This window comes from Podarcis muralis, chromosome 17, assembly GCF_964188315.1.
Source record: "Podarcis muralis chromosome 17, rPodMur119.hap1.1, whole genome shotgun sequence".
In the NCBI taxonomy this organism is placed as follows: Eukaryota; Metazoa; Chordata; class Lepidosauria; order Squamata; family Lacertidae; genus Podarcis; species Podarcis muralis.
The window spans coordinates 23,343,185-23,370,568 of record NC_135671.1 but is presented as its reverse complement, the minus strand read 5'-3'; the positions used below and the strand labels follow the sequence as shown (position 1 = coordinate 23,370,568).

The following is a 27,384-nucleotide window of genomic DNA, read 5'->3' as shown; positions in this document are numbered from 1 at the left end:
AGGTCAGTGTGCTGTGGGAGAGCATGTTTCTACAGGGATCCCTGTGGGGTGCAGTGCACCTCTGAGTGCCGGGTACACAGAGACGCATGATGCACGTTTGCAAAAACCATTAGTAAGGCCAGGCCAGAGAATAGAAAGGCAGTTCATCCTCCCTGTACAACTAGGATTAGAGAAGGAATCAGTTTTAAATGGATCTAACACCAGAATTTGGCAGTTCCAACCCAACTGAACTTTACTGTCTTCCGATTGCCTCCTTATGTCTAAGACACCTGCCCATTATGGTAAAAAAAATTTTTAAACAACCTTGCTAATCATATGCAAAATAATATGCTAAGTCTGTTTTACCAATTTCTGCAGTAAACTCAGAAGCAACGAGCAGAAAGAGACCATTGTGTTCCAACTGGTTTATTAAATCAAAGATGAACATTTCATTAACTATACAAAAAGAAAGTGGGTTAGCAGATAATCTTTTATGTCGTTCTTACCCTCCCCTCTTTCCCACTCTTGGTCAAAGCTAAGCTCTGTTGTAGGGGTAGCCAACCTGGTGCCCTCCAGAGCTTATTGGACTCCCATCAGTTCCCAGTCTGCATGACTAATGGTCAGGAATTACAGGAGTCCTTCAACCTCTGAAGTGACCCATGTTGGCTCCCCCTGCTCTGTTGAATAATTTGATCATCAAACAGACAGGTACGTTCAGTTTCAATGCACAGAGTTTACTGTATCTGAAATGCAAACAAATTACTTGCCCAGTGCTTAAAAGGTATATATACTAGCCCACAACAAGAGAATAGAAGTAATAAATATTTACAAATTTTTGAATTTAAATGAAAAAGAATGATGCATTACTAGATTTTACTACCATTTAAAGCTGCCTCAAGCTGATGAACTGCCATGATAGGAGTTCAGAAATATAAACATAAAACTGAGCCAAAGCCAGCAGCTTGGCAGCTGCAAAAAGTAGCTTGAATTCCATCCCAAAAATATGAAATATCATCACTACTAGGTACAAGACAGGTTTGTATAATATAATCATATAGTTTCAAATGGGTGCAATAGATGTTGTCAGACAGTTGCCTCTGCTCTTTGACGCTTCGTTTTTGTCTTTTCCCCTCTTGGCTGCACCACTATTTGGAGCCTGAGTATACCGTGCCACAGTGGAAATGCCGTCCACAAACTTTGTCTTGTAGAGCACATTTGCATTGTTGAACATACCATCCTTCAGCGATACCACAATGAACTAGGAACCGAAAAAGCACATTGTTAAGCATACGTTTGAAACAGTTAACTTCCTTTTGTAATATGAAATGAAGTTATCGGTGGAATGCAACAGTATCTAACTGCAGTCCTCTCATGAACAGCTAAAATCTGCCCAAGCGCTATTGTTCAGCCCGGACACTGAAGCCAAGCTCCGAGGACCTCCTGGCAGTTCCCTCACTGTGAGAAGTGAAGCTACAGGGAACCAGGCAGAGGGGCCTTCTCGGTAGTCACGCTTGCCCTGTGGAACGTCCTCCCCAGATTTCAAGGAGATAAATAACTATACGACTTTTAGAAGACATCTGAAGGCAGCCCTGTTTAGGGAAGTTTTTAATGTTTGATGATTTATAGTGTTTTTAATATTCTGTGAGAATCTCCATTTATTCCTCTTACTTTTATAGAAAGAATGAGCAACCGAGACAGAGATGAACAAATGTACAGTACACCTGATAAGAGAGAGAACTGGAGCCCTTCCAAGACCCAGAAGCATATGTTCAGAAGATACTCTGTGAAAATTACACTCATTGTTACTAGCTTCTTACTTGGGAATGCCTGAAGTGGGTTCGAAGCATATGTCCAATATTCTGGGTGTGTGACAGATCAAGGGCTGCATCTACTTCATCCAAGATGTAAATTGGAGCTGGCTTGAAGAGAAGCATGGCTAATATCAAAGATAAAGCCACAAGAGACCTGAAACGCAAAACAAAAATAGAGAACCAGACACACCCAGGTTTTATATGTGAATACCTGTATCCCTAGTTTCAATAACGGACGCTCTTTTTTTATGTTTCTGGAATAGAAGTACTTAATGAATACTTCACAATACTTCTGTCTTTGAGATTAATGCAAAGTGACACAGCTAGGTCTTGAAAATTTTGAGTTAAACAACAACAACATGTTAACCTCAAGTGCATAAACAGTTTAGACGCACAAAAGATTTCAGTTTAAATCTTGTTACATTTGTTTGTCACTGTACTAAAAGAATCTTAAAACAACTTAGCAAGATAAAATACAAATGAATAACATCAAAAAGATTCAAAACATTTTATGATACGTAATATCTAAAATACTCATTCAGTTACACAATAAAGTCTTACCATCAGCCACAAAAAGAATACCTGACCAAGTGAAAATGCCTTAGGCTGCTGTCAAAAAATTGAAATTGACAATACCTGGTATGCTTCATTGAGGAAAGCATTTCAGAGAAGGGGCCAAAACTGAAAGGGTCTGTTCCACATGCCCATCCTGTGTACTTCCCTCAGGTGAAGCACCAGGAGAAAGGGCCTCTGAAGAAGACTGCAGAATTCGGGGAAGTTCATACGAGGAGATGAAGCCCTTGAGGTATTGGGGTTCTGAGCTACACAACACTTTACTGGACAAAATCATTGCTTTGAATTGAACTCAGAAATTAATCGGTAGCCAGAGCAGTTGGACCAATTTTAATGAGTGCAGGTTATGCACTTACTGGTAAACAGCAAGTAAGCATTAGTATGCATCCCATCTTCCCCGTCTCTCCAAATTAGGGAAGGAGAGTCAGCAGCCCTTGGACCACCTCGACACAACCACAAGGATTCCGAAGTGGACCTATTCCCAAGAAAGTGAATATTCCCAAGGAACCTAATAATCAGGTGAGCTCATTTTGGGCTAGTCAAATTTGACAGTTTGCTCCCTCCTCTGGCCAGTATTTTTCTCCAAAACCAAGTTCACGCACCACTCTCCATTCCCCATACTGTAGACACCAGAATAAAGAGCCTCAGAAATTCCAGACCATAGCTGAGGCCTGTACCTTCCCCACTGTTATACCTCTATAGACATTTCCACACATAAAAATATTTATTAGCTTAATGGAGGCCGAGCCCACAGTTGCGTTTTTAAACCTTCTGACAGATTTCTCAGCAGCTATTTTAGTTTAGCTACCCAACTCCTATTGTTCTTTTATTATTTCCTATTGTTATGTGCTGATGTGGTTGCTCGAGAGCAAACAGGCAAGACTCCAACCTGTCTTTTCCAGGCTTTATTATCTGTACAAAACTATTTACAATGCAGAGCGTTGCAAGTCCATGTCTGCTCAGTCGCTAGCACAATCTGGGAGTGGGTGGTCCTTATACCTTCCCCAGCATAAGTCGTGTGACCCCCACCCTTCTCCTCCCCTCTCTGCGCGCAAACCTACCGCGCAGAATGCTCCGCTTTGCTCAGGCTCAGTGTTGAGGCTCGCGCCTGCACAAAAGCACTAAATCACGCTTTGCATGTATGCAGAAGCACCGAATGGCAACCTGCACATGCGCAGACGTGGTGCTGTGGGTTGCGCACGTGTCTCCCACACGGATCACGTTCGCAACTCGAGCGCCCACTGTATTAAGAACATCTCACCATTTTTTCACTGAACTCGTGAAACTTAACAAGGTCAGTATCCAGACTATTACACAGAACAATGTATCATAAAAAACAATGGATATCACTGTGGTATAGGACAAGGATGGGAAAGGGTGGACAGAAGGCAATTTAATGGTTGTCTTTGATTTTGTGCTATGTTTGCGTTTATAAATATATATATATATATATCACACTAACCTTTGGCCCCCACTTAATTCAGTTAAATTTTCCTTCCAGGTGTTCCCCAAAGCAACTTTGAACTCGAGACCATCTAGGACAGTTTGGCCTTCAGGAGGAGACAGCATAGCATTGGACCCAGGCAGAAGCATTGAGAAAATTGAGCCAAAGTCTTTGTTTACCTGGGAAATTGAATGCAACCATCATATTTTTAGAAGTTCTTTTGAGTTAAGACCGAGACCTGAATCATGGCTTCCATTTCTAGCACACAGCAATTCCATAGGCAACAAAGGTCTTTTTTTTGCCACTCATTTTGCTTGATGGGACTTTTGTGCATCTCAAGTAATAGTTAAATGGACAATGGATTTTGGTTAATCCATTAAAAAAAGACCCATGAAATTAAGTTTATTCTTGAGCCCATGTACAGAAGAATTATCAAACTAAAGAGACCTACCTTCTGCCAGGCAACATTTAAAGCTTCATTTTTCTTTTGGTCAAGCTCCACAATTGTCGCAAGAATTTTAGACTTGTCATTCTCAACAATTCTTTTCTTCTTCATCAAGTCATTGTACTAGAAACAGACAAGATTGAAAATCATGTGACTTGGCATGGGGCAGATTAGGTTGTAGAACTTGGCAGTTTTCTTTTATTTTTAGGGTGTGTTTGAACAATTTCACAAAAGCAAGGTAAAGAAGGTGCTTGTAGGGTCAGGGACTTTAGTGCTTTGTGGAGTTGTCAGTATTTATTTGGCAGTGTGGAAGCATGAACCAATGCTGCAGAAGCTTGATACTACACTGATAGTTTGGAACAAAAAGCAGAATCCTTCTAATATATACCAGTAACAGCCTCTTTTGCCTGTACAGTGGAACCTCGGGTTAAGTACTTAATTTGTTCCAGAGGTCCATTCTTAACCTGAAACTGTTCTTAACCTGAAGCACCACTTTAGCTAATGGGGCCTCCTGCTGGCGCTGCGCCACCGGAACACGATTTCTGTTCTCATCCTGAAGCAAAGTTCTTAACCTGAAGCACTATTTCTGGGTTAGCGGAGTCTGTAACCTGAAGCGTATGTAACCCGAGGTACCACTGTACTGCCTTTTTTGCTGCCATTGGCTGACCTGCTCTGATGTCACAGAAGATCTCTCTTTGCAGCAGTGTCACAGCCCCTCTTGCCATTGGCTGCATTTTTCCATATCATATGGGCTGGCCATTCTGGCACCAGGCACCTGAATGCTTTAAGCAGCTGAGGAAAAAACCTGCTAATAATTATAGCTCATTAACAGGAAGCCTGAATGACTCCTTTAAGAATGTTATGGAGGTCTTTTGCTTGAAGTACACAGAAAAACACTGGGCAGTATCCAACTAAAACATTCCATCAGCACAAGGATTTCGGCTTGCTCAATGGAAAACTCCCCTCTCTGCCCTTGACACTCTCCTCCGCTACATACCCTCTAAATTTACTCTAGGGGCTCTCTCAACTCTCTGGAGCAGATCTGGGGAGAGCGTGAGGCAGGTGCTGCACAAATGAAAATCATCGTGCTGACAGGACATGTTAGATATTGCCCGCTTTCTGCATAGTCAGGCACCTAAAGCCATCCAGTTTGTTGTTCACTATCTAAACACGCTGCTTCCACATTAGGGTAGGTTAACGCAGGATATGGTATGGCTGTGTACACAGTAACTGGGAGGTGGCAGGTGGAAAGAGTGGAGTGAAAGGGACTTAACTCTTTCTTCTGCCTCTGTAAGCATGTTCATAGCTCTCATGTTGACATTCCTGCCCAACTTCTCTTTCTTTTCCTGCAATTTATGAAGTCTCTGGCCAGCTTCTTTTGGATTGTTAGTTTTGAAATCGTAAGCTGTGTTTGGTTGGCCAAAAAGGTTTTTCTCTGAAGCTATCCATTCATAGTCATTCAGCATTTTGGCAACCTGTAAAAAAACAAAAAAACAGTTTAGAACTTTTATAGAGTAATATTCATCTACCCCCCCCCAGGGTTTCTGTAACTCTTAGCACAGCAATTCCAAACTGTATGATGTGGGAAGCCACAAAATCTTCAAGTAGAAAACTTATTGGGTTCAGCATTGATATTGTGTTTCATCTTTGGTACGAAAGTTTATCTTGCAATGACAGGAGGAAATCTGTCAGGGAAGCTTCTGTTTGGGATATTAATCTTGCATTTGCTAGTAGGATCACAATGTTTTTGCAGCCACATCAATAGATAAAGGAAGCCAAACAATGGTAATGGGAGATGAACAAACAATGCACTCCTTTGGCTTACTCAGCAGTCATTACAGTGGTGCCTCGCAAGACGAAATTAATCCGTTCTGCGAGTCTCGTCGTCTTGTGGTTTTTTCGTCTTGCGAAGCACGGCTATTAGCGGCTTAGCGGCTATTAACGGCTTAGCGGCTTAAAGAAAAAGGAAACAAACTCGCAAGAACTCGCAAGACGTTTCATCTTGCGAAGCAAGCCCATAGGGAAATTCGTCTTGCGGAACGACTCAAATAACGGAAAACCCTTTCGTCTAGCGAGTTTTCCGTCTTGCGAGTTTTCCGTCTTGCGGGGCACCACTGTACATCTCTTAGAATTTATCTCTGCCCACAATATGCATATTTTAAATTCAAACACAGTTAAAAGTATCAGAAGTAGGGATCTTACTCACTGGTGAGGAAGTAGATATGTTAACATACCTTTGCAGAGGCATCAGAAGCCTCCTCCTTGTGTTTGCTGACATTGTGTTCCAGCTCCTTGATCTTAAGCTGTGCCTTGTTATTTTGTTCTTTATATTTCACAACCTCTGTAGATTTCGCTTTGATTTCTTTATCCTGGGCCATCACCACTGCTTTCTGCTTAGCCAGTTCCTCTTGGGCGTTCTTTACGGATTCCTGAACAGCAAAGGAGACAATTATCTCCCCACACTGATTAAAATTAAATGTGGACTGGAAATATTTAAAGTAGTAAGTTTTAACATATTAAAACTCAAAACAAAAAAAGCATTCACAATTTAAATCACCCTCAAGATGTGATTCAAGAGACAAAACGGAATGCCAACAGAGAGACTTGGCAAACACAAAATGGGACTTGCCAGCATAGTATTTTAGGATACTCTGGAGTATTGACTCATCTGCCCCTCTTTTCTTAAAGCTTGAGAGTTCAAGAAGACATGCCAGGTTGCCTCTTTCATTAAATCAGAATGACAAGACTTACCTTGTTTTTTGCTACCTCGGCTGAAATGACCTCAATCTGCTCTTGGAACAATTTTATAGCTTCATTCACCGCCTCAATCTGTTGCGTATAAGAGTTTTGTTCCCGTTTTAGCTCTTCAAGTTCCAGTGCTAGAGCTTCAGCTTCCTGAACAAAGCAAGCAAACAACAACACCCATTATGGCTGCAGTTCTTTGGGAGCAAGCCCCACTGAACGCAGTGGGACTTGCTCCTGCCAAAGCATTCGTGTTATCTGTGCTACACGGATAGCACTTGCTTGGTATTAATCTAATGCAATTATGCACACTAGACTCTCAAGGTGGGTTGGACAGATGTTTTCCAAGGTTCTCTTTACGGTAGAAAGCTTTCCAAAATCCAACTGTCTTCTAAGGACCACCTAAGTGCCTCCCCCACAATGTTATTTAGTTTGGGAACAATCACAAGTTTCAGTTAATTTCAAGACTATTTAAATGTTTGGGCACCATTACACTGTTGTTAAAAGTTTTACCTGCTCCTTTTCTTTCATCTTTTTGCTGGAAGCATCAGCTTTTTTTTTGGCTCCATCAAGCTTCTGCTGGGCATTTTTCAACTCTTTCTCCCTTTCTGCTTCAGCATTTTTCATTTTGTTTTCCAGCACTTTGAGCTTTTCCTCTGCTTTTTTCTGAACCTCTTTTGTTTTCTTTAAAGTCTCCTCACTTTCCTCTGAAAAGGAAGAGGCTGCTGATCACAAACTTCTGGGCAGAAAGATTTTACAGCAATTCTGTTTGAAGCAAAAAATCCCCCCTCCCCCAAGGAAACTTTGAGAGAAAATGAAATGTTCCTTTTGTAAAGGCATTGACATATTTTCAAAGTTAAAAATGCTGTCATCTTTAAAGTAATATGACAGCCTTGTAATGCCTACTGATAAAGACGAAGGCTCAGCCAGTGGTGTAGTGTGGTTTTCTGGCGCCCGGGGCAGGTATGTGCACACACCATGGGGGGGGGGCATGGAGGGTGAATGGAGCCCATCACGCCAGCTCAGCTCTCGCCGAAGCAATACCTGTCCTGTGCCACTTTGTGAGGCTGGGATCTGATCTGAATGATTTGCCTGGCTACCACAGATGTCAAGCACCAGTGACTAAATGTAAAATGCACTTTGCGGAAAGCTACTGGAGATTAGGGACGCAGGTGGCGCTGTGGGTTAAACCACAGAGCCTAGGACTTGCCGATCAGAAGGTTGACGGTTCGAATCCCCGCGATGGGGTGAGCTTCCATTGTTTGGTCCCTGCTCCTGCCAACCTAGCAGTTTGAAAGCACATCAAAGTGCAAGTAGATAAATAGGTACCGCTCTGGTGGGAAGGTAAACGGCGTTTCCAGGTGCTGCTCTGGTTTGCCAGAAGCGGCTTAGTCCTGCTGGCCACATGACCCAGAAGTACACTGGCTTCCTCGGCCAATAAAGCGAGATGAGCGCTGCAACCCCAGAGTCGGCCATGACTGGACCTAATGGTCAGGGGTCCTTTTACTTTAACCTTACTGGAGATTAAAGATGCTAATTCTCCTTTGGAGAAAGATAAACATTAAACACTGGCAAGAAATACAAAAAGTTACCAAATTACCACATTGACTTAATTTACCTTTTAAAACAATTATTATTTTTAAAAAGTCATTTCCCTCGCTAAGCAACCGGCTTGCAGACTCTAACCCAAAGTAACAGTACATACAGCCAACAGTACATGTACAGCCAGTACATACATACGCTATCACCATTTTCTTCTCACCTATTGTATTTTTCAATGTATTCAATTCTTCCTGCTGTTTGTAATAGGAACTTTGCTGCAACTTGGTTTGCAATAGTTCTGCTTCTTCAGATTTGATCTCCCATTGCTGCTTCAGCTGACGATACCTTAAAAAAATTAAACATTTTAGAAACAACAACCAGTGCTTCACCCAAGTATTTTATATAAAAGGTAAAGGTACCCCTGACTGTTAGGTCCAGTCACGGATGACTCTGGGGTTGCGCACTCATCTCTCTCTATAGGCCAAGGGAGCCAGCGTTTGCCCACAGACAGCTTCTGGGTCATGTGGCCAGCATGACTACGCCGCTTCTGGCGAACCAGAGCAGTGCATGGAAATGTCGTTTACCTCCTCGCTGGAGCAATATCTATTTATCTACTTGCACTTTGACGTGCTTTTGAACTGCTACTGCTAGGTGGGCAGGAGCTGGGAGTGAACAATGGGAGCTCACCCTGTGGCGGGGATTTGAACTGCCAACCTTCTGATCAGCAAGCCCTAGGCTCTGTGGTTTAGACCACAGCGCCACCTGCGTCCCCAAATATTTTATATACAAGTACCTTTAAAAGCAATTGAACTGGGTAGCAGCAATACTTTCTAATGATTTTTTATTTAACTGCATTTGCATCTTGTCTTTTCCTCCAAGGAACTCAAGGTAGTGTACACAGTCCTGTCCCTCTCATTTTATCATATAACAAGCATAACAAATGTCTTGTGATAATTGTTATATTTCTGTAGTACAGATGTCACACAAAATTAGTCAACTGTATCTTTAATTGGTGCGGAAGTAGCATTACTACAAGCCAGCTTGTACCAAATATCTGTAGAAGTTTAAGCTTCTATACATCGTTTTTTATCTATTTTTCTATATCATCGTTTTTCACAGATTTTTAGCTAGGAAAAAAGACCCAGTTCTTCCCGTGAAATACAGCATTACAAAACATTCATACTGCTTTAAGTGAGGAAAACTTCTTCAGGTTTCTATACAAAAGTAAGTACTGGCAATGCATACTTTTCAGCAGTCCCCTGCAGACTTTCTAATTCCTTCCCTATTGACTGCAATTCAGCCTCCTTTGCTTTCAATTCCTGTTGCACATCTTTTACTTCTTGAAGCTTGGACAAAACCGAAGCAGATTGTGGTCGTGCACCTGGTTCATGAAAGAAGAAAGACGTAAACAGCTGCTTGAATGAAGACCCATGAATACATAAGCTACACAAGCACAATCTAGTCGCTCCACAGCTGCGTATGATGAATTCAATTGGTTGAAAAGCGTTGCCTTTGGAATAATGTCAGGTGACACAAACGCTCTCTCTGCAGGGTGAAATTTGTGATTCTGCACCAAGTGATCCACATGTATTGTTAGAAATATTATTTGTTACCTGCTCTTCACGCTCAAGTCCCAGGGCAGGTTATAATGATTAAAGCACAATATTAAAAACCATTTAAAACAATTTGCAGTCACAGAAAATATACATCTCAAGTGTCAAAAGCCAGGGTAAACAGTGTGTACAAACACATCCGTCCATTATAACAGAGAGATAAAACTAGAAATGCAGTCTTTAGCAAGCAAACAAATGAATCCACATTCAGTATAGCCAAACAAAAAGAAAACAAAAAATCAGTTATAGCTGTGCAATATGAAATAAAAGGCAGCAATTACCTCCACTCAGAGTGCCTTGAGGATCAAAGGTATCTCCATCAAGGGTGACCGTTTTTGTCATTATCCTTTTGTCAAAGGTAACTCTCTTGGCATTGTCCATGTTATCGCAAACCAGAGTGCCTCCAAAAACGTATTCCATTGCCTTTTGAATTTCAGATTCATACCCCACCAGACTAAGGGCCAGATGGACACTGTCTTCACCAACCTAACGTCCGAAAGAAAAAAGAATAAACACGGCACAGAGAAAAAGAGAACAAATAGCATTAGAAACAGTGAGACTCAAAGACTTGCTCTCCCCTATTCATCCAATCCAAAAGTGGGTCACTGGGGGGAAGAATCACTTTGCTAGCTTCCTGGGAGGTAGGTCATTGGTGCTTATGAGGGAGGAAAACAAGGCAGCAGGGAGATTGGTACCATGCAGATGCAGCAGCAGAACTAGCCTGAACTCCTATTGATGCATTTACACTGTGCAGAGCTGCCCACCACCTCACCTCTCCTGGGAAGCCAAGTCTAGAAGCTCACGCCCCCCCCCCAGCTGTTTCTGTCTGAATGACTGTATAACAGAAATATTGATTGAATTGTGACGGTTGCCCCGTGATTTCTCACCAACCCACTGCTCAGACAGAGACCACCTGCTTGCTTTTTTTTTTTTTTTTTAGGATTTTACCCCAGGAAATAAACTGCCACAGATAATAACAGTGAAATAATTCATTAGTAGCATACTGGGGAAAAGTCCATAAAATTATTTAAGAACATACCAAGGTTTTAGCTGCTCTGATAGCTTCTTTCTCAACAAACCTCGCTGAAATTTTGTTCAGTGGAATAATGGTATAGCGACGCTTCAGTTCACCCTTTTCCAGCAATTTTTTCCCAGTAAGCTAACAGAAGAAAACAAAAACAAAAAAATCACACTTACATACTAACCCATTTAACTCATAGCTAGTGCTGAGTTAATAACAGATTGCAGCAGTAATAAATTACAACTTCTGAAAGGTAGAATAGCTTTATAGGTTTAATTTCTAACTCACACCTAGCTTATGTTTCAAACTGTATGAAGCTCATGTTAGACAAGCTTTAGTTGTGCATCTGAGTCTTAAGATATGAATAAGGCCATAAAGTTTGTGAATGAGACAGACCCAATTTCAAACAGGTGCCTCATGCGGGTACACTGTTGAGTGCTAGGACTGGCAGTACTTTGCTGTCTAGTGTATACCTGCTGCCACATCTAGGGTCTTTTGTGTAGAAAACCCCTTTAAAAAGCCTGGATATTTTCTTTTAATTTATCCTACTGAGAAACATACCTCGGTGTCCACCACAACATTGTAGAGTCGACCCCCAGCAACTACTTCTAGTGCTGTTGCTGTAGAGATATCTTTCACCGTAATCAGAGATGCAACAAGGCCTTTCACTTGATCTCGGTTCCAGTTCTTTTCTGGATCTCTTAAAATGAACAACAACCGTCAGTCGTAATTTGGCTGCTGTTAAATATTATGAGTCAATTGAAATGTATTGCTTGAGAACAACATAAAGGGGGGGGGGGAATGGCTGACTAGCTATTGATGCTCTGACAACAGAGATAATTATGCAATGATTTACGATAGCCAGGATGAATCCTGGCATCACACTCTCCCTTTGAAGATAGGGAGATTAATTGGCATGAACCTCACTTACCTCTGAAAGCAGTCGTTCGTCACATGGAGACAAAGAATTGTTACTGGATGTGGAGGAACGTCTCAGAGACTCTGCATAATAGTCCTTAAGACATCAGGTCAGCAAAACCTACCGTCTTTTAACTCTTTTTGAGATTGGAACTTATTACACCCGAGGTGATCTAATTGCCTATTAACACTCAGCCAATTTTTAATATTTTGAATAACCCTAATGGGCAGATGGAGCATTGGAAGTCCTTTCCACTTCTTTCGTTTATCTCTTTTTTACGATCTTTTAATGATCTTTAGCTTTTGTCCATTTTTGTTTGAGTTTGTTTAGGTTATATTTTGTTCTTTGATGTCCTCTATGTTGGGTAGAGGAGGAAGGTGATGAATGACTGATGAAGGACCCTGTGGGAGAGGCAGGGAAGGGAAGAACTCCCAGGGTGGGAGGCTACAAGAAATGGAAGCTCCCAGGTGAGAGCTGGGAAGACCACCCCCTTTTGTGGGTAGTAAGGATTAAGACTCTTTATATAGACTCTTTATATAGAGGGCTCTTTATTGTCTCCCCCCCCCCCTTTCCCCTCCTACCTTCTTTGGTTTCCCCCGCCCCGTCTCTTCTGTTTTGCTTCTTTTCTTCTCTACCTTTATTTAGATTAGTTAATTTTTATTGTATGTTGAAAGCTTTTATTAAAAATTCAGATAAAAAAAACAAAGGAAAAAGGGGGGAAGGCATAATGCAACAAATGTGCTACTAAAAGAAGTATATAAATAATGTTCTTGACTAATTAATAGCTTCCAGACTGAAGCACTGCAATTCTATCCAAAATCAGAATATTTTTTTCTCAGTTTCCATGTTTGAAAATAGGACATTTTAATGGAACAGATGAGTCTGTAGTTTTACCTGTACTCAAAGCGTAGGTTGGGGAACTTGCTCATTAACTTTTCATAGGACTCTCTCAAGCGGTTAACCACGCGGGACAACTCCCTTTGTTTTTCCAAGAGGGTCTCTTCTTTTTTCTCTGGAACCACCAAGAAATAATTTATATATATAAAAAAAGAACCCAGTTTACATAACTTCAAAATGAAGCCGATTAGGAGGAAATGCACAGCCCATATCTAACTAAAATAATACAACACCCAAAATGTGCGAAACTGGTAGGAGCATTGATTTAGGTGCCACAAATTACTAGGGGGGATTTTAAACATAGGCACAAGATGTAGGTGGCCCATGTCCCATGTGACTGCATTTTAAACTCATGGCACATGTTAGCATGTGCTAACGCATATGCATGAACATTAGCGTGCCTGCACTCTTCTATGTCTGGCTCACATCCTGTCCAACTTTGGCAGTTCACCAAAAGTCTGCTTGATAGCAGTTTCTTAAATACACACCTGTGCATGACAAGCAAAAGCCTCGTTGAATTTCACAAGCAATTCTGTGCTACCTCCTTTCTCAGTGGTATCCAGACATTAACTTCTAGATTCACACCTCCATAAATTGTTTCCTCATTCCTTCTACTCCCAACCGTTTTCGCCATTCAATCACCTAGTCCTAAGCTAACCTTCATAGTTGAGTTTCTTCATTTCATTTTCTAGTTTCTCTTTCTGCCTTTTGACAGCTTCAAAGGTGTCTTGATCTTTCTTGTAGCCAGCATCCATTTTTTTCACTTCAGCTTGTTTGGTCTTTAGTTCTTGTTGAGCATGCTTCAGCTTCATCTGAGCCTGCAAGGAAAATTCAAAAGTCTAGGAACCTTGCTTATATGGAAGCATTCTCTCGCCTTGCCATGAACATGAAGTTATTAGTCAGGCTTTTTACACTAGAACCACTAAATATAGGCTGCAAACTTACACAAGCTTTATTCAGAAGCATCAGTGAAGCTTACGGCCAAGACATATGCATGATTGGGCTGGAGTGTTTAGGATTTTTTGTTGGGGTGGGGGCTGTTACTATTGTATCTTTATTTCATATCTTATGATTTATTTATGCAGAAATTGTTTGATTTGACTGGGTATGTATTTTTTAATGTTTTATTTATTTATGACTACTTTTGTTATGCTTGTAATCAAGCGCTTTTTAAAAAAAATGTTGTAAGATGCATTTAGCATGGTTTTAACTTTGGAAAGGTGGCATGCAAATAAAGTGATTGATTATAATCTGCTTAAAAAAGCAGTTGTTCCATTACATTGCTTTAACAAAAAATGTGATGGCAGGTCCAGAGTGAAAAATAGGGATAAGACAATATATTTTGCCTGATAAGAAGACTTTCTCCACAGTAGGATATGAAATATTTGTAACATTTAACATCACTATCATATAACAGCATATGCAGAAGTTTGATAATCATTTCTGCCCCGTGTTCACACGCTTCTACTTCTTTTCAGGAGCTGTTTAGTTTGCACTGTTTTCCAAAACGGAGAAAAGTATTTTCCCCTCTTTCAATTTTGTTAACTTTTCAACATATCATACAATCTATCTATCTAGGCCTCTATCACCATTTTATTTTATCCTAGCTCTTACCTAGGAGAGCATCACCCTTTCTTAGCCTCCCACCCTGTGTCTTAAATAGGCCCCTTTATCTTCTGTCCATCACCTTCTAATACACATCCTCATTTATCCCTAATATAAATCTTCCTATATTTAACCATACATATGAGTAATACTGATAAACAGCTATCAAGAATTGAAAAACGCTAAAAGGAAGTAAGATAGAAGAAAAATAAAAGAGGTACTTTTGCTTCTCTATCTGCCATACATCTACATCTACTCAAATTATTTAGCATCTGCACTCCAGAATAGTATTTTCCAAAATGAGTTGGATTGGAAAAGTGCTCGAAGTAGGAATTGGCTTTTAAGAAAAAGTCACCTCTGTCACTAGCAGAGGTGAATGCAGGATGCTTGTTTATTGTTGCTTTTGCCTTCATAGAAGTCACTGCCCTCCTAAGCTGCAATCCTACAGACGTTCATAACACAATATATTTGTCATTTTAAAGGCTAAGGCAGGTTTCCTCAACCTGGGCCCTCCAGATGTTTGGAGAGAATTCCCATCATCCCTGACCACTGATCCTGCTAGCCAGGGATCATGGGAGTTGTAGGCCAAAAACATCTGGAGGGCTGAGGTTGAGGAAGCCTGGGCTAGGGATTCCCACCCTCTCCAAAAGATGCAAAGACAGATTCTTACTCGTTTTGCTTCTGTTTCTGCTTTGCTCATATCGTTTTTGCAAGCCATTATCTGTCCAGCAAAAGTAGCATCTTCCCCATCTTCATTGCTGGACAGACCAGCTGATACAGCATTGAAGTGCTGCTGGGCTGCAGTCAAAGCCTCCATCTCTTTATTATTTGCCTCCTGTAGAGCACTCAGTGCATCTGTAATCTTATTTACCTCTTTTTCCTTCGAGACTAAAGCTTTAGAGTCCTACAAGAAAATGTAAAATTGTATACAAATTGTAAGCACACAGAAGCCCACAAAAATTAGATGCAATTGACCAGGAAAAGTTCATCAAACTTTTTTTTTTTTTTTAAAGGCACTTACCCTACCAAATCTACTTCAGTCACATTTAATCTTACATGGACTGGATCCAAAGAACTGCACAATTCGTCCACAAATTTTGGTAGGGCACCAAGGAAGAATTTGTGATTGACAAGACCCTGACCCCCATCTTCAAAGTACCCGTGCATAAGTCCTACTGGTTTCAATGGGGAATTGTAATTGTTCACAGGGCAACAGCCTTTTAAGGAAACAAATACAACTGAACATGTGCAGGATTGCACTGTTTGATTCCCAGCCTAGTGCCCTGCCTCTGTGGGACACAATATCTGCAATCATGAAGCAGTCCCAGCTCCCTTATGTTACCTTTATAAATGTTAAGATATATTTCTATGACACAAGTACTTGTAGAAGTACATAATGCATATTACCAAAATGTACGAGAGTAAACAGATTGGGGGTGCACATGAGAATGTAAGGGAAAGGAGAAGACAAGAGTGTATAATTTGCTTACCTCTTCCATGCATTTAACCAGCCCTTTACGCTTTTCTTCTTCACTTTGCAAGTTTTGCTTTTTGATGTCAAGCGTGCTTTGCACTTTAGTATCTGTTCTCTGAACTTCTGCAAGAGCTTCTTCTAGTGAATGGAGTACACCACTAAATTCCTGCAAATATTTTAAAGTATCAATCGTTAACTTGCGTGTTTTGTGTATTTGCAAGTGTGCTGAGAAGAGGAAAAATGGTTCTTTGTTAAGGATCTCTGAAGCAAATGCAGACCACCAGTGGAGAAAGGCTGAATTTTATGAAGCAAAATGGCTTCACATGCACACAAGGGTACAGAACTGCTCCAACAATTAAACAATTCCTCCTTTGCACAATAGACAAGCAAACAATAATCAAGCCTTAACATAGAATACTAACCAAACAACCAATAACTCCTTGCTTTTTACCAGGCAAAATACCAGATGACAGAATCCCCACTTCTTGCCATAGGGAGCCCCAGCGGTAGTAGAGTAGGTAAATAAATATGGGGAAAGCAAAATGTCACTTAGAGAAGGATCTGAATTATTTTCCTTGAAGCTTGAATTTGTTTTATTCTGGATTGTTTTATTTGATGTTTTAATGTGTTGTAAACCGCTTTGAATTTTTTTTCTTTAAAATATGTGGTATAAAAATGAAATGAAAAATAATTTCCACAGCAAAAAAAGAAAAAAGAAAGAAAGAAAAAGAGAGAAATAAGAGAGGTGTACCTAGACATTCCCTTGTGGTAACCATAACCTAGGTTTAAGGTACCATTTGGTGATTAGCTTATACAGTGGTACCTCGGGTTAAGTACTTAATTCGTTCTGGAGGTCCGTACTTAACCTGAAACTGTTCTTAACCTGAAGCACCACTTTAGCTAATGGGGCCTCCTGCTGCCGGAGTGCAATTTCTGTTCTCATCCTGAAGCAAAGTTCTTAACCTGAAGCACTATTTCTGGGTTAGCGGAGTCTGTAACCTGAAGCGTATGTAACCTGAGGTACCACTGTATATCTGAGTTTCTAACACTGGATCTCGGTCCATACAGCGATGCAAGACCTGCAACAGTGTAGGTCTGCTTCAAAGCTCCCCCTTCCTTGCTCAAGCTCTATGGTTTTTTCTGCTCCATGCAGGAGACACTTAATGACTCAGCTACCTGTACCTGACATGATTATAGCACTACCTTCACCTGGGTCTGGGAATCCCATGATCCAGGCCAGCAATCAACCCACAGCTGGGCCATCTCCAAGAATAAGAGTGTTTCTGCAAGCACTTAAGTCAGCATTAAATGAAGGGTTAATTGCACAAGGCCACCTACACCTCCTCTCCTTGATTACAATTCTTCCACATTTCCACTGCAATCTCTTTTTAGAAAGTTCATCTGGTATGGATAGTAGATATAATGTCAGAAAGTAGAAAGGAATGGGAAAGTAATAGGCTGTGTCAGCAACTTTTATTCTTAGAGGGCCATCAAATTCCCACCCCGCTAAGAGATGCATTTTTAAAAAATGCATTATTTGATGCTAACAGCTTTGCTTGGTGAATATCTCTGTACCAACTGTGCTATAAACAAGTGCATACTTTGCTTTATACAAATGGTTCCATTTCTAGCCAAACAGTGTTCACAGCATCATGCTTTAGGACAGGATTCGCTGAAAAAATTGTCAGCTTCAACTTCCAAAATTATCTTCTATGTCTCCTGTAAGCACCAAGACTATAAAAAGGTTTCTTATCTTGATATCCTCTTGCCTCAAATTCAACCATCCAATTTCTTTAATCCCAGTTATCTAAGATACCTTCAGTGGAAAGGCCATCAGGGAACTCATACCAAAAGCTCTACTTCTGATGTACAACATCTGAGTTATTCAGCTAACCAAATAGTGCAGGTTTCTTATCAAGTGTTACGCCTTTAAATGTAATTTCCAAGTGATATGGAAATGGTCAATATAATGTACTTCACATGTTGGAATTCTCTGTTTAATCCAGACACAAAAAACTTTTTAAAAATGTGCTTAATACAAGAAATAATGGCAGCAGTTTAGTTGGTCTTACTTTATCCCTTTTCTTTTCCATTTCGGCTATTTCTGCGCCAAGTTCCTTCACTTTCTTCTCATTCTCAAGCATCTCTTCCTGGACTTTTACAATGTTCCCTTCCATTTCCTTTAGCACATCACCAGCACGTGCCTTGGTTTCTTCAGCCAACACAAACTGATATGCAACGTACAGATGACTCAGGTGTTCAATCTCTCTCATGACCTTTTGGTATTCCAAGTAGGAGGATCGTTCCTGGAAAGGACAAACAGAAATATAAGCCATAACCAGAAATAACAGCTATGATGAAACATCGTAATTAGATTAGAAAACATGGCCAACACATTTGTTTAAACAGAAGTTCTATTTTTTAAAAAACCTACAAATTACTGGATTCCAAGAATATATTTCTGCAATGCATATTGAGAATGTAAGAATTTCAGAGGAAAACTAGAAAAATGAAGCACATTCACTAAAACCATTATGAATAGTAAGAAAGTGATGCAGTTTGCAAACTAGTTCATGTCAAGGAAAGGTCTACAATATCGTCTCATTTCCAGGCCTCATTTTCCCGCAACAGGGTGCACTCCTGTTGTTTGGTCTCAGCTTCTGCCAACCTAGCAGTTCAAAAGCATGTCAAACTGCAAGTAAATAAATAGGTACCGTTCTGGCGGGAAGGTAAATGGCATTTCTGTGCACTGCTCTGGTTTTGCCAGAAGTGGCTTAGTCATGCTGGCCACATGACCCGGAAAAACTGTCTGTTTACGAACTCCAGCTCCCTCGGCTAGTAAAGGGGGATGAGCACCGCAACCCCAGAGTCGTTCACGGCTGGACGTAACTGTCAGGGGTCCTTTACCTTTAAACATGCCTTGGTTTGCAATGTAAAACATTTTTTTCATTTTAAACGGGAAATACCTCTTTCAGTTTCTGCAAGGTGGGTGTGATTTCTTCCTCCAAAATCTGTGAACAAAGTACAGAATGAACAATTTTGAATTTCCCAAATGCTCCCAATCATACTTTCAGTGGATGGGACATCTGCAATGGACTTTGAAAAATTAAATTAAAAATGGAAGAGTAAATAAAACCAAATCGGTCATTAAGGAAACAGACAGACAGGACCAGAGTCAAAGCTCATTTCATTCCTCTTAATCTATGCCTTGAGGAACTTTAGCAGCCATCCATATCTGAAAAGCAAGCTTCCCAAAATAAATAAAAATCTATTATAAAAATCTAGTACCGTGCAAATTTCTTTAAGTTTTGCCTCTTTTTTCTCAATGGTTTTCTGAGCAGCTATTTTCTTGCATTCATACATCCTAGTGCCAGCTGCTTCTTCAATCATAGCCAAAATCTAGAACAAAAAACTGTTATTGCAATCTCAATATTCCAAAATGAATAAAGGAAACACTAATGAAAAAGCTCCAGCATTCATACCTCTGGAGGCTTCATATTCAGAACTTTGGTAATCCGCCCCTAATACAGAATGAAAATCAATCAGTAACATCTCATGTAATTTTAAGATCTCATTTTTATTACTTATTAGCATCAAGATACATAGCAGACTTTTAATGTTTGTGTCAAAGAACCACTGACCTAAAAATAGCAAATATTGGGCAGATTTCAGGGAAGTGGAGGTGGAATGCATGAAGTTACAGGCAAGAATAGTATTCTGAACCAAGCAGTGTCATCATCAGTCCTTACAAGAATTAAGAACTGGAAAGATTGAGAGTCCCTGGCAGAGGACACATCAATTCATTAACTGGTTGATTCCATAACTATTTTGCATTATTTTAGATTTACCTTTAATGTATCAGCTGTTTTTTGTGTTAACTGGGGCCTTTACTGCTTCTATTGTATATTGCCTTGAGACAACTGTGTAAAAGGTGATTAATCACAATAATAATAATAAAACATGCAGCCCAGAGAGGACTTCCTCAGAATCCGCAAGATCCCATTCCATTTTTAAAAAACAGCTGGAGATCTGCTGGACCCTAATCATGCTCATCCCAACAGATCTAGCCTTAGGACTGCACCCTAGTTATTTTTTAAAAGACTGAGTTCCTGCCTGCTAAAAAAACCAAGACAACAAGAAGATAAGTGATTATATTTATGACAATATATGCTTACCTGCATAATAAGAAAGTGAGGGTTATTGACATTCAGTCCAACAGAGCAGAAGAGATCTTGTACTCGAGCATTACTTGCATTCACACCATTGATTAGATATTTATTTCTGCCTCCAATCACCACCTTGAGAAGAAACAAGGGTTCATTATATACCAAAGCATAATTTTGCTTCTAGTCTGATGTTACAGTATTCAAGCATCTAGACTGCTTGGCACGTGCAGCTACATATGCCAAAAACAAATAAACAAAGGATTTCAGAATATACTTTTACAGAGCCTAACTATTGCTCACCTGCCTTGTGACTGTAATCTCATCATGAATCTCAAACCCGAATGGACTCTGCTTCTTGTCAAAATTATCAAAAGTGATTGATACTGTAGCCTTGGTAATCCCAGCTTGGCCATTTTTGTAAACCAGATCTTGCAAGTTAGAAGCTCGCACCTGAAAAACATTAAAAGGGCAATAATTTTCAATTGATAACAAAAGTGCATGCTTAGGCTACAGGGTTGTGTCTAAAACACTTAGTTGGAAGGTAACTGTTTTGGCCATCATTCACAATGTTTACACAAGATTAAGGAGAGAAACACACTTTAAAAAATAATAATCAATCTTATGATGAAATTTGTGGGAAGTTTTATATATTGCTCAAAAAAAGTCTATAAAATGGTTTAGCATTGCATGTTGGATAATTCCAATGAGTATTTGTCCTAACTCCCACAGTGAATTGGAATACAAAAAATCAGATGTGACTGAGAATTATGTCTATTGGTGCTGTAATTTTACTGAAGAATCCAGCCAATATTTGTATAGTTTTAAGTGAGTGATCCACAAACAACCTGAACTGCCACAAGTGCAAATTAGAATTGAGTTTTAGGTTCTATCTCAAACAGTTCATAGGCAAACATACAGGACAAGTTTCAGTAAGTGCTGCTGCCAGAATGGACTTGTACCCCTAGCTAGTCATAATTATAATCAGTACAAAATTCTGTGTTTAGTTATACATGGAGTAAAGACAGGTTAAGGACAAAATACCCTGCCTGTTTTTGTTTTCCTTCAGATTGCACTGTCAGTGGGCAGGGTTGTAGTTTAGTGACAGAGCATCTGCTTTGTATGTAGAAGGTCCAAGAGTTGAATCCCCAGAGTGGGCTGGAAGAGATTCCCTGCCTGAAATTCTGCACTCAGTGTATGCCGAGTCATCACCATTCCACCACAGTAAAATAGGCAATTATTTGTTTAGTTTTCCTCTAATCAGAAGAATGCGTAATATTCTAGCATTTGTTACAAACACTTTAAGCTCACCAAAGAATAAGGAATGGAAATATTGATGCCAGTAGATGTCTAAGGCACTCACCTGTGATAGATTGGTAATGCCCAATAAGAAACAGATGGAGTCCAGGATGTTTGATTTGCCACTTCCATTTAAGCCAGTAATAGCATTGAACAATGGGTCAAAGTCATTCACTTCTGTCCGTTGAGCGTAAGACTTAAACCCCTCGAGCACAATTGATTTTACGTACATTTTGATTGCTCTCCCTGGAGATTCCAAGCAAACCTACTGTTTAACCTGTGAAAGAAAGCATTTGATTCATAATTGTATTTTAAGTCATAATTCTGTGAGTTACAAACATGCATACTTTATGGATCCTACCCAGATGCTTAGAAATCTGAAGTAACAGTGAATTCTAATCAGCTTTAGTATTTTAACTTTCTGTATATTTCCCATTTTTCTTTAATTTATTGTTTTTACCTTTTTGTAAACCACTTGAAGGTTTTTCACAATCAAGCAGTGTATAAATTTTATGAAATAAATAAAGTAAGAATCTATTGGGCACAATGCAGCAAGTGACAAGCATGAGATGGCAAGCATTGCAATCACACTGGGACTTAACTTTACAGTAATGTTGCACAGGAGAAATCAACACACACTGCAACTAATTTGAGATTTATGCAGCAAGGTCGGTTTCCCTGCCTTTCAAAAAGCATTTTTACGTTGCTCTCTATGTACTAGAGAGCGGGGTAGGGACATCCTCAGAGCATGCTCATTATCCAATAGGTTTCCTTGCTGCTGAGCCACCTAAGGGATTATTGTTTTGCTGTTTTGATTTACCGGTACTTATTTTTATCCTGTACAGTGGTGCCTCGCAAGACGAAATTAATTCGTTCCGCAAGTTTTGTCGTCTTGCGATTTTTCCGTCTTGCGAAGCACGGTTTCCCATAGGAATGCATTGAAAATTAATTAATGCGTTCCTATGGAAACCGACTTCAGACCAGGTCCGGGGACAGTCTGTCCCCCGACCTCTTCTGAAAGCTGGGAGGGGGGGGGGACCAAGGGCTTTTCTTCCCACCCCCAGCATTTTAAAAAACCCTGGGACAGCGGGGGACTTCTCCGCTGTCCGGGGCGATCTTAAAATGCTGGCGGGCGGGAGCGAAGCCTCCGCTGTCCCGGGGTTTTTTAAAATGCTTTTTTAAATGGGGACTTCTCCGCTGTCCCGGGGCGATTTAAAAGCCCCCGGGAAGGCAGGTAGGGGGACAAAGACTTTTGCCCCCCGCCGGCCTTCAGAAGAGGTCCAGGACCTCTTCTGAAGGCGGGCGGGGTGCGAAAGTCTTTGCTCCCCCCCGCCTGCCTTCAAAAGCTGTCCGGGACAGTGGAGAAACACGCTGTGTTTCTCCGCTCTCCCGGGAAGGCAGGCAGGGGGGAGCAAAGACTTTCGCCCCCCGCCGGCCTTCAGAAGAGGTCCAGGACCTCTTCTGAAGGCGGGAGGGGGGCGAAAGTCTTTGCTCCCCCCGCCTGCCTTCAAAAGCCCTCTGGGACAGCGGAGAAGGGCGCTGCGTTTCTCCGCTCTCCCGGGAAGGCAGGCAGGGGGGAGCAAAGACTTTCGCCCCCCGCCAGCCTTCAGAAGAGGTCCAGGACCTCTTCTGAAGGGCGGGGGGCGAAAGTCTATGCTCCCCCCCGCCTGCCTTCAAAAGCCCTCCGGGACAGCGGAGAAAGGCGCTGCGTTTCTCTGCTCTCCCGGGAAGGCAGGCAGGGGGGAGCAAAGACATTCGCCCCCCGCCGGCCTTCAGAAGAGGTCCAGGACCTCTTCTGAAGGCGGGCGGGGGGCAAAAGTCTATGCTCCCCCCCCCGCCTGCCTTCAAAAGCCATCCGGGACAGCGGAGAAACACGCTGCGTTTCTCCGCTCTCCCGGGAAGGCAGGCAGGGGGGAGCAAAGACATTCGCCCCCCGCCGGCCTTCAGAAGAGGTGCTGGACCTCTTCTGAAGGCCGGCGGGGGGCGAAAGTCTTTGCTCCCCCCCTGCCTTCAAAAGCCGTCTGGGATAGCGGAGAAACGAAGGCTGGCGGCGGGAGGAGGTCTCTCCGCCCGCCGCCAGCCTTCGGAGGAGGTCCAAGGACAGTGGGGAAGACGCGCTGTGCTTCCCCGCTGTCCCGGAGATTTCCCTATGGGCTTTCGTCTTGCGAAGGAAGCCCATAGGGAAATTCGTTTTGCGAAGCGCTTCCAAAACGGAAAACCCTTTCGTCTAGCGGGTTTTCCGTCTTGCGAGGCGTTCGTCTTGCGGGGCATCACTGTATTTTATTCTGTGAACTGCCATGAGATTTTATGAAGGGTGGTATATAAATCTAATAAATACAACAATAACATTTAATGAAGCTGTCACCTGTGCAGAGGCTGCACTGCAGGTTCCAAGTCAGACCGAAGCCAGTTTGAGGTGAAATGCCTCAAACAGCTGCCTATCACAGGAAACTGTGGGCCTATGGATCGTTGCCATTTGTACCCAAGCCCCAAGTGCCGCAATTCAAGAGAAATCGTTTTTGTTCTGCGCTGAGGTGTCGTAGATCTGCTGGTGCTTTGCCGCATTTCATGGGTGTTTGGGTTCTCAGGCAGACGTTCTCATCCCATACAATCAGAGAGTTGGAAGGGACCCTGAGGATCATCTAGTCCAACCCCCTCCAGTGCAGGAATATGCAGCTGTCCCATCCAAGGACAGAACCTGCAACCTTGGTGTTGTCAGCGCAACGCTCCAACCGAGCTACCCACCTTCAGAGCGATACTACACGCTCTTTCTCTATCTTAGGTGTGCTTAGGATTGCAGCTTCAATCCAAGCCACAGAGGTGGCACTCATAAATGAGAGCCAACCAGCCATGCCACCGTAGCCAGGATTTTATTTTTTTTTGAGGTTGGCAGCATGGGTGAAGCCAGGATTTATTATTTGGAGGGACAACATTGATGTAGCCAGGAGTTCTTATGGGGGGGGAGAGCCCTGAGACTTCCAGGTATACGGAGGTATATAAATTCAGTAAGTACTACTAATAATGTAGTCAGGAGTTATTATTTTTTGGGGGGAGCAGCATGGGTATAGCCAGGAGTTATCATTTTGTGGGGGAGGGGGAGCCCTGAGACTTCCAGGTATAGGGTGGTATATAAATCCAATAATAACAATAAGAATAATGTAGCCAGGAGTTATTATGGGGGGGCAGAATGGGCATAGCCAGAATTTATTGGGGGGCAGCATAGATGTAGCCAGGATTTATTTTGGGGGGCAGGATGGGCGTAGCCAGGATTTATTATTTGGAGGGGCAGCATGGGTGTAACCAGGACCTATTATTTGAGGGAGCAGCATAGGCATAGCCAGAATTTATTTGGGGGGCGCAGCATGGATGTAGCCAGGATTTATTTTGGGGGGCAGGATGGGCATAGTCAGGATTTATTTTGGGGAGGCAGGATGGGCGTAGCCGGGACTTTTATTGGGTGGGCAGAACCTCAGGTTTGTATTGATTTTGATTGGTTTGGGGGCCCTGCGCTACACCCGTGGGGGGGGGGGCAGGACACAGAACCGAGTTATCTGGGACAGAAACAGCCAGTTAGTTTTTTATTTATTTTTGTATTAAATTAAAGACAGGGCTGATCGCAGCAGGACAAATCCCCGCATCCGTTCCCTTACTTGGTTTACCCCGCAACCCTGTCACACGCCGGAGCGCCCTTCATAGATGCGCGTCACGATGGTCGCCCGACACGGATGTCCCTCCGCAGTTCACACGACACAGGCACACACGCCGTGTCCGCGCGCGCAAACATGAGGCGGCCGTTTTCAAGTTGCACTTATTGTTATTATTATTATTACACATTCGGCGTGAGGTAATCTCTGTGTATTCCGGCTCCTCGGAAAGCAGAGGAGCCGCGAGTCTTACCTGAGGCGACGGCGGTTTCTTCTTCCCCGCGCTTGAATTTCGGCGCGAGCGCGGGGGTCCTTCCCCCTTCCGCCTCGCGAGACGTTCTTAGACAAAGCTGTCCAACTCGATGCCTGGTTTGTTTTCGTTTGTTTTTCCCCACCCCTGGAGACAACGGCGCAGGCGCTGTGAGCACAGCCCTACCCTCGCCGCTCGTGATTGGATGGAGGCGCCCGGGTGTTGGGTATAAAAAGGCGCGGAAGCCTCGCTGATGCTCATTTCTTGCTGCGGGGAGAAAGGGTGGAGGTTGGGCGCAAGTGGGGTTAGAATAGCTTCTGCTAGGAAGCCAGAGCTCTAGGGTTTGGTTCTAGATTATAATGCTTTAGCAAATTAAATAAGGAGGGTCATCTAGCCCTTGCAATGCAGGAATATTCAGCTGCCCCATATGGGGATTGAAACTGCGACCGTGGTGATATCAGCACTATACTTTCCGGTTCTGAGCGAATACAGGGATTTTTTCCCCCTCCCCTTGTTCTTGCTTGATAAATTTGTTTCAGCAAGGAGTAAACTAGAGGCTTGCTGGGGTTTTAATTTTTTGCAGGCTCTCTATAAGTAGTAGCTCCTGCCTCCAGTATTGAGTTTTTTTCTTCCCTTTTCTGCACTTGCTGTTCTGATTTTTTAAAGAAATACTTAATGAGGGAATAGGGGACTGGAACTTGGGAGTCATTGCTTCAATAGCTTAAAAATGCTTCATCTCAAGAAGGAAGGGCGGGGTCGGGTTGTGGTGGCGTTTGAAGATTTGCAACTTCTGAAATAAAAATAAGCTTCATGGTTTTGGGAGGATGTTACATTAAATTAAAAGTACAGCAATAACCATATAAGAATGCAGGATTTTCCCCTACCCTTTCCTATTCCGTTTGAAGCCAAGCCAAATCAGATTAGTTTTCAGCAAGGAGAGTAAAATAGAGGTTTGCTTTTTTTTGCAGACTCTGGAAAGTGTAGGAGCTTCTACCTCCAGTTTTCAGGTTTCCCCCCAATTTTTCTGCCCTGACAATCCTGAAGGAGACTATTAAGAAAAATTTAATGAGAGAATAGGGAGATAGAACTTGGGAGTTGTTGGTTTGATACCTTAAATACTTTAAAAGCTGTCTTGGGAATTACAGCAACTATGTTTTTTTCCCTATATTTCAACATTTGTTCTATTCACTACTCAAGGTTGTGTTTGTTTTTTAAACAAACTGCAGATAACAATAGCAGCTTGTTTTCTTTGGGATCGCCTCCTGGAGCAATGTCAATTTTACTACCACGAGTAGGATGATGGGTTTTCTGAAATTCTATAGCTACTAGAGAACTTAAACTGGTTTGATGTGAATTGCATGCCTTGGGCCTAAAACCTATAAAATCAAAGGTCTATAGCTGTAAAGGAAAAATGAGGGGGAGGGAAAAGGATAAAAGCAAGCTCTGGTCTGGTGCCAGTTGCTGGTTTCAGCTGTATGGGAAACCTGCAGGAAAAGTTGGGAAGGTATATAACCATCTATATAGCTGGTTGGGACATTCTTTAAGTAACCCATGAATACCCCACACAAGAATTGGGTAGCCTTACCTGTAGGGAACTTAATTCATTGGAGCAAAGCAGCCTTGAAGCCTTAAAAAGACCTAGCTGAAAAGCGAAAAAAATGATTGGAAGGGGGGGGGTGAGCTTTTAAAATTGTAGTTTAAGGCTGGCTGCTGTGTGGTCATGCAGCTGCAGGAAATAATGCAACCTTAACAGCCTTGTAAATAGATGAAAATATCTTTTTGTAAGAGGCAAGAGGGCTCCAGCCGAACATTCTTGGGCAGATTATACACAAAATTAAAAAGCAGGATAATACCATTTAGAGCATTCATTTTTGTGCTTGATAGTGAAAAGCTGCTGTAAACCTGATCTACCTCCCTCCCTTTTGAATCCCACCCAACTTTTTGTTAGCTGGGGATGAAAGCA

The 27,384-nt window shown here is 41.9% G+C and overlaps 1 protein-coding gene across 1 annotated transcript; it reads right to left on the bottom strand.

Annotated features, from left to right (window-relative positions):
- Positions 1-389: 389 nt before the first annotated feature.
- LOC114587500 (structural maintenance of chromosomes protein 2) lies at positions 390-25,494 on the bottom strand. Its single transcript, XM_077920932.1, is given in 26 exon segments — positions 390-1,120; positions 1,122-1,237; positions 1,797-1,944; positions 3,826-3,986; positions 4,259-4,375; positions 5,527-5,727; positions 6,487-6,681; positions 7,004-7,147; positions 7,508-7,701; positions 8,757-8,881; positions 9,782-9,917; positions 10,431-10,635; positions 11,189-11,308; positions 11,732-11,870; positions 12,984-13,101; positions 13,645-13,804; positions 15,262-15,495; positions 16,082-16,231; positions 18,138-18,371; positions 19,032-19,076; positions 19,354-19,464; positions 19,548-19,586; positions 20,241-20,363; positions 20,532-20,681; positions 21,592-21,804; positions 25,425-25,494. Coding segments are annotated over 25 exon segments (3,591 nt in total). The 5' UTR covers positions 21,760-21,804; positions 25,425-25,494; the 3' UTR covers positions 390-1,062.
- Positions 25,495-27,384: the final 1,890 nt, after the last annotated feature.